This window comes from Rutidosis leptorrhynchoides, chromosome 2, assembly GCF_046630445.1.
Source record: "Rutidosis leptorrhynchoides isolate AG116_Rl617_1_P2 chromosome 2, CSIRO_AGI_Rlap_v1, whole genome shotgun sequence".
Classification (NCBI taxonomy): Eukaryota; Viridiplantae; Streptophyta; class Magnoliopsida; order Asterales; family Asteraceae; genus Rutidosis; species Rutidosis leptorrhynchoides.
In genome coordinates this window covers 43,750,055-43,758,208 of record NC_092334.1, presented here as the reverse complement: position 1 = coordinate 43,758,208, position 8,154 = coordinate 43,750,055, and the positions used below count along the sequence as shown (strand labels likewise).

Genomic DNA, 8,154 nt, shown 5'->3' with positions numbered 1-8,154 from the left:
TTCCAAAATAATAATAATAATAATGCCAAGTTTTGAATGTTTAATACATATAAATGTACATGTTTGTGTTCAACACATATACTAATAACTGAATGTTTATAGATGAATATGTTGAAAGCTGAAATATATCTTTGTTCTTGTATGTTTGCAATCACTGTTCTGCAATACAGTTGCAGCTAGAGCTTGAATATCTAATATAACAATGAAGGACATGTTTAAAAGACACACTCATATAGGAATTCAATTATTAAGGCACTAGACATATTGTTTAATATGTGGCCACGATAGATGTTAATCAAAATTCGATGACGTAAAACATAAACCCCTAAATCTCGAATACCATTAAACTCTGTGTCACCATAAACTGGCACACGAAACAGCGTGTAGCGCCAGCTTGTCGACATCCATTCATAATTAAAAAGATGATATAGTGTTACCAAGGTACAACTCATCTTTATTTTATGATGAAAGCCAATAAATCGAGAGCGCAAACTTTGTAGCACCATTCCTTGAAGTTATAATAAATTGCTTTATTCGGGATCAAGTCACCCTTAAGATGATAAACAAATATCCCCTGCAAATCTAGAACTTGATTTTCAACTTTAATTTGTCCTTCTTTCTGCCACACGTGCTTGAATCTTGAACTTTTTATGATCCATCATGCAGTGTCCAATAACTTATATGTTAAGTTATGAAATTGAGACATTTACACCTGAAACCATGTAAAAAATTAACTTTCAGTGTACTACATTATGTGATGAGTACATATAGTAACACCATTCAAGGAATATAACGGAGAAGTGGTCCTTAAAGAGAGCTCTTTTAAGTTGCATGCTTAAACCCTAAACTCTGACAATAAACAAGTGTATTAGTATAATTTTGTAATGAGATGAGCTTAACTAGGTATATATCTTTAAGTTTCAACTACTACGTATAATTTATGTTGATAAATATTAGTTAAACATAATTTTAGACTTACATGAGACTCAAACTTCTTATCTTAAACCGATGTAGGACGGGTTGTTACAAACAACTCACTCAAACTCCTGACGACCCCGTTACAAACAACTCATTCAAATTCTATGGTGATACCATATGTAGCGCCCCAAATCTAAAACAATTTTTTTTAACTAACTAGATATCTTCTAGTTCAACTTAAAATGGTTAACCACAAAAAAAAAAAAACTGTAGACTTATAAAGGGATCAAACTTCTTATTTTAAATCGATATAAGAAGAGTTGTTATGGTTTTAAACAAATTTTTCTTTATATGTATGGGGAGTATGATTATTCAAATCTTTTCTCTCTTGTTGTTATAGGAAAGATAAATCATGTTCTGTAAAGTTACCAAAACTAGCTACCTAAATGGTCCTGCTTCTTGGGTTAATAATAATACTAATACTAATTACTAATTAACGTAACAAAAGTACAAAACCCTAATTACAACCCCTTTTCATGATTGGTTAAGTATAATATTTATGAGAAACTGATACCAAGTTTGACTATGATGTGGACCACTTTTGAACTCATTGAATTAATGCACATATCATATGATACTGCTTGTTTATGTCGGATGTACAGATATTGAAATATGGATGATTATTTTCCAAAGCTTCAGTGATTGTATGTAAGCTTGGGTTATGAATTATAAAGGAAATATGCATCACCCAAAAGAATAACTTTCTTATTCATAATCATATTATCTCATTTTAATTCATAGTTTTATTTTATATGTATATGTATATGTATATGTATATGTATATGTATATGTATATGTATATGTATATGTATATGTATATGTATATGTATATGTATATGTATATGTATATGTATATTTTATTTATTTATATTTATATATTATACCATAAACAAATAGATAGAAATATATAAATCTATGGAACTTTTTATAACACGTTAGATCAACAAAGAAAATTGTAATTTATGAGAAAACGCTAACTTGATTAGCTTGAACTAATTGGACACCAAAGCACCACGTAGCATAATGAACATTTGATTTGGGATCAATATTAAAGATCCAGATACAATACATGTAGTGTGACAAAGCAACTTCAGTGCTTAGAAGGTGACCATATATTCTCAATTCTCAATAATTATAAATGATAAATGATTTCCTCATTTCGTAGATTATGTACAGTTTTTATATGCCATGGAAATATAGCTTCTTTCTTGGGCTAATTATGTAACGATGACAATTAGTAGCGTGGCAGAGCTTGAACAAAAACATCTAGGGAGCCAAACTGCATGACATGCGTGATTTCATAAATATCTCTCTCAACTGAGAAAAAAGTTCAAAAAATAATCAAAACATCACCCAATCTCGTAAACTTTAACTCTTACGAAAATATGTTTTATTTTTTACGCTTTCAATATTTTTAATAATTTGAAACGTGAATAACTAACATTTTTTTTTACAACTATAAGTGTCACAAAATTTGACACTTAGAAACGTCAAAAAAGAAAACCCAGGAAAACCCAGGGACACTTAAAAGTGTCAAAAAAGTTAATAACGGTAACATTTGACACCAAATTTTTTCACGCTTCAAATTTTTTAACGATATATTTTTCTACGCTTGTAACTTATATTTACATTTTTAAGCATGGAAAAATTATTAAAAAATTGTTAAAAACTACAAGAAAAGATGCAATGGAGCACGATCTTGAAATTTTGAGGTACACACGCATTGTTTTATTTATGAACACATCTATGATAGTACTAAAGTATTCACTAAATAAAATTTCATAACAACGTAACACCTAAAAATTTTAAGGGGTTACAACTTACAACCCTTCAACGTTACAATCACTAAAGTAGATGTGAACTTCAAATACGATTGTGAGAGCTAGTTACAATCACTAGAGTATCGCATATTAAATACTCTACTTAATTTGGTATGTATGATCAGTTGAAACGCACAACTGAAAAACTGTTACAACTGTTACCAGTTCTAAATACTTCAGTGAGCAACTGAAATCATTTCAGTACTATCAGAGTTCATGTAACAATGCAAAACCTGAAGTAAAGAATATTTTAGAAGGCAATGAACAAAACTAACAAAGGAGATGCATACAGTCTTTTTTTTTTTATATATATAACGGCCAAAGAATCAATTATATAAATAAAACGATCCCTTAGCGTCGCTAAGGGATAATTACAACGGAATAGAAAGCCATGAGTTCCAATTAGAAACTAGATGACCTCTATTTTTAATCCAACGAAAAGTAGTAAGTCTAATAACATCAAACAAACTACTTTTTCTACAAAAGGAATCAAGAAAAACAACACCGTTCCGGAATCGCCATAAAGCCCATAAAAAAGTAATCGTGACCGCATAGAGTCTTTAATTAGCTAGTAATCTTAATGACTTAATCCATAACAATTAGTATTAACTCTGGAATATATGCCATATCCATCATGACATATGATTGCTCACATCTCACAAAACTTTAGAGTTTAGTACCCTTCTGTTAAATATATGATTAGAGATCGCGAAAGTAAAAACAATTTTTATGTTCTATAGTACATACTACAATTAATTTAGTTGAAAAAAATTGAGCGTTTAATTTAGATTACAAAATAGAGATAAATAAGGGTTACAAATAAGTTTAATTAACAAGGCTTTGTGTATGATGCTCCCCCTTTTTCAATTTGTGATCTGAACTCTAGTGGTGAACTTATAATATCATTTGATGCTAATAATGCTGCTGATGAAGAGGCTGCAGCAGCTAATCCTCGCTCTCTTTCAGATTCGCGATACTTATGCAAGTAGCGTACGATCGCCTGCGAGCAATCATCAAACCCTAATGACCCAAGAGCCCAACTGATGTCGTCACCATTCACCGTTTTTCGATTCTCCTTTTGACACTTGTCAGATGCCTCCCCAGTAATAAAACTTATGAATTCTGAGGCACATTGTTGTATTGTTTCTTTGGCTTCTTTGGAGATTTTGGCTGTTGGTGGTAGGACCCGTTTCATGATCCGGCCCACATTTGCAACAGGCAGGAGTTTATCTTGCTCATCTCCCATTTATCAATCTCTAGCTAGGTTCTGTCAAGGCCTTCTAAAACACAGACACGTATCACTTTATATATTAATATACATAAATATTATATATGCATTTATATGTATGTATATGGATATGGATGCATACCCACTTGTCTGTATGATTGCATGGACATGAATAGATGTGTGATACTTATTTTGACGGGAAAATACTCGAAGAAATAAATGATAACATGCATGTTATAATTAAAGTATTTTAAGGGGTTAGAAATTAGGGTTTAGGGTTTAGAAATTGGGGTTTAAGGTTTAAAAATTAGGGTTTAGATTGAATTTTTAACTAAACGGTTTAGAGTTAAGGGTATAAACCCAAAACACTAAACCCTAAACTCTAAATCGGGCTAAATTTAAAAAAAAAAATAACTTCACACAAGATGAAAATAAACTCTAACTAAAACATTACTCATGATGAATTTTATCATTTATTTCTTCGAACGTTTTTCCGCCAAAATGATAACATTCGTCACAAGTGTTTTTTTTTTAAATGTTCATATTTTCATGTGATCTTAATGTTAGAAAAAAAATTAAAAATAAAATAAAATTATTTCCCCCCAAAAAAGAGTTTCACTCTTTATGATTATATATATACATACATATATATATATATATATATATATATATATATATATATATATATATATATATATATATATATATATATATATATATAGCTAAAAGTTTAAACGATAACCACAAAAAGGGCGTGAACTTTTAATTTACAAAGATTTTCACCATGGTAGTAGATTGAATCACTCATAAATATTGATGAAGAGTAAGAAATGAATATAAAATAGTTTGAAAAAAGTTATGTTTTTCCTATATAGTCAACTATATAATTAACAATTTAACATGTAATCTGTGTTAATAAACATATGTTTGTTAATGATATGAAAATTAATTAATATTTGCATGTAATTGTTGCATTTAAATACATAAAACTATGAAATTAATAGGTTCTCGCAGTTTTCACCCCTTTTGTGGTTCTCATTTATATCGAGGAGCCCTCTGTAGTGACCCGAACTTTTCCATGTTTATATATATTAATTGAGATTGATATTTACATGATTAAATGTTTCCAACATGTTAAGCAATCAAACTTGTTAAGACTTGATTAATTGAAATATGTTTCATATAGACAATTGACCACCCAAGTTGACCGGCGATTCACGAACGTTAAAACTTGTAAAAACGACATGACGATATATATATATGGATATACATATGGTTAACATGAGATTATGATAAGTAAGTATCTCCATAAGTATATTAACAATGAGTTATATACATATAAACAAGACTACTAACTTAAGGATTTCGAAACGAGACATATATGTAACGATTATCGTTGTAACGATATTTAAATGTATATATATCATATTAAGATATATTAATATATCATAATATCATGATAATATAATAATTTAACATCTCATTAGATATAATAAACAATGGGTTAACAACATTAATTGAGATCGTTAACTTAAAGGTTTCAAAACAACACTTACATGTAACGACTAACGATGACTTAACGACTCAGTTAAAATGTATATACATGTAGTGTATTTAGATGTATTAAAATACTTTTGGAAGACTTCAAGACATATATCAAAACATTCATACTTAACGAAAATGGTTACAGTTACTTTCCCATTCTTTTCTTTCATCAAGAATTCTAGTCGTATTTTTACCCGTATTATACACAGCTTCAAAACGTACTTACTATGGGTATATACCAATAGGAACTAGCATGGGATTCCACTCTTGATTATGTCATGTATGACTAATCAATTTTAACTTCTACCATGAGCTAGTCAACTAACTAGAACTCCTTTTAACCCCACTCACCACTCACCAATTACCACTCATCATTCACTCCATTTCACTTCCAATTCTCTTTCTAATTCTCTCTCAACACACCCACACTATTATGAACGTATTTTTCCAGTAGTTAGGGCCTGTTTACTTTTCTTACTATTAAGTCCTAAATGGATATGGATGAACATATGGATAATGAAAGGCAATATGTAGTAAGGGGAGAATGAAAATGCTTGTTTACTTTTATCTTGAATTAATAGCCTGAATAACATCTAATGACCATTTTATCCTTAAAAGCTACTACAACAAAATACAAGAAATCTTTTCGTGAAATTGTTAATGAGGGCACGGGTAAATTTCACATGAGCTTTGTTAGATGTTTCTTTCCATTTTACTATTCTAAAAAACAGGTTCGATATGCTTATAAAGAAACATAAATAAAAGTAATAATAATTAAAAATAAATAACACAAATTGAGAATATCACATGTAATTCTGACAAATGGATAACAGCACAACCATAAACTTCTCTACATGGAAAGAAGGATATATTATCTTCATTTGTTTCACCCATTGATCAACGGCGACATCCACAACAAGCCCTTTTATTATTCACAATTACCAGATCTGAGAGTAGGACAGTGACGGTGATTTTTGTGGTGAAGCCGATGCAGCTACGCCGGTGACGGTGATGGTGCTCGGAGGAATTTTCTGATTTGGGTTTTCATATAACTAGCTTCAATTTAAAGATTTGCTTTTGTTTTTATAAGGAAGATGAAGAAAAAAAAGGAAAACGAGAGGATTGGGGCAAATCTGAGAAATATGACAGCTATATGTGGACAACATAGGTTTTTGGAATGAGCCATACAGCCCTTTGGTTAGTTGGGATTAAACAATAAGGTCCAAGTAAACAATCAAATATGCTGACCGAATAATCCCTCCACTCAATTAATCTCATTAAGTCACAAGTAAACAGGCCCTTAATCATCATCTTCATCAAAAATCACTTCAAGAATCAAGCTATAATCATCATAGGAAGAACACTTCAAGAACACTTCAAAAATCCCTTCAAGTTTACTAATTTACTTCCAAGCTTTCTAATCCATTCCAAGTAATCATCTAAGATCAAGAAACCTTTGTTATATACAGTAGGTTATCTTTCTTATTCAAGGTAATATTCATATTCAAACTTTGATTCAATTTCTATAACTATAAACTATCTTAATTCGAGTAAAAATCTTACTTGAACTTGTTTTTGTGTCATGATCCTACTTCAAGAACTTTCAAGCCATCCAAGATCCTTTGAAGCTAGATCATTTCTTATCACTTCCAGTAGGTTTACCTACTAAACTTGAGGTAGTAATGATGTTCATAACATCATTTGATTCATATATATAAAACTATCTTATTCGAAGGTTTAAACTCGTAATCACTAGAACATAGTTTAGTTAATTCTAAACTTGTTCGCAAACAAAAGTTAATCCTTCTAACTTGACTTTTAAAATTAAATAAACACATGTTCTATATCTATATGATATGCTAACTTAATGATTTAAAACCTGGAAACACGAAAAACACCGTAAAACCGGATTTACGCCGTCGTAGCAACACCGCGGGCTGTTTTGGGTTAGTTAATTAAAAACTATGATAAACTTTGATTTAAAAGTTGTTATTCTGAGAAAATGATTTTTATTATGAACATGAAACTATATCCAAAAATTATGGTTAAACTCAAAGTGGAAGTATGTTTTCTAAAATGGTCATCTAGACGTCGTTCTTTCGACTGAAATGACTACCTTTACAAAAACGACTTGTAACTTATTTTTCCGACTATAAACCTATACTTTTTCTGTTTATATTCATAAAATAGAGTTCAATATGAAACCATAGCAATTTGATTCACTCAAAACGGATTTAAAATGAAGAAGTTATGGGTAAAACAAGATTGGATAATTTTTCTCATTTTAGCTACGTGAAAATTGGTAACAAATCTATTCCAACCATAACTTAATCAACTTGTATTGTATATTATGTAATCTTGAGATACCATAGACACGTATACAATGTTTCGACCTATCATGTCGACACATCTATATATATTTCAGAACAACCATAGACACTCTATATGTGAATGTTGGAGTTAGCTATACAGGGTTGAGGTTGATTCCAAAATATATATAGTTTGAGTTGTGATCAATACTGAGATACGTATACACTGGGTCGTGGATTGATTCAAGATAATATTTATCGATTTATTTCTGTA

The 8,154-nt window shown here is 30.1% G+C and overlaps 1 protein-coding gene across 1 annotated transcript; it reads right to left on the bottom strand.

The window, feature by feature from the left end:
* Positions 1-3,627: 3,627 nt before the first annotated feature.
* Positions 3,628-4,044, bottom strand: LOC139887830 (nuclear transcription factor Y subunit B-4-like). Its single transcript, XM_071870881.1, has one exon. The coding sequence runs from the start codon at positions 4,042-4,044 to the stop codon at positions 3,628-3,630; it is 417 nt and encodes a 138-aa protein (XP_071726982.1).
* Between the last annotated feature and the right edge of the window lie 4,110 nt (positions 4,045-8,154).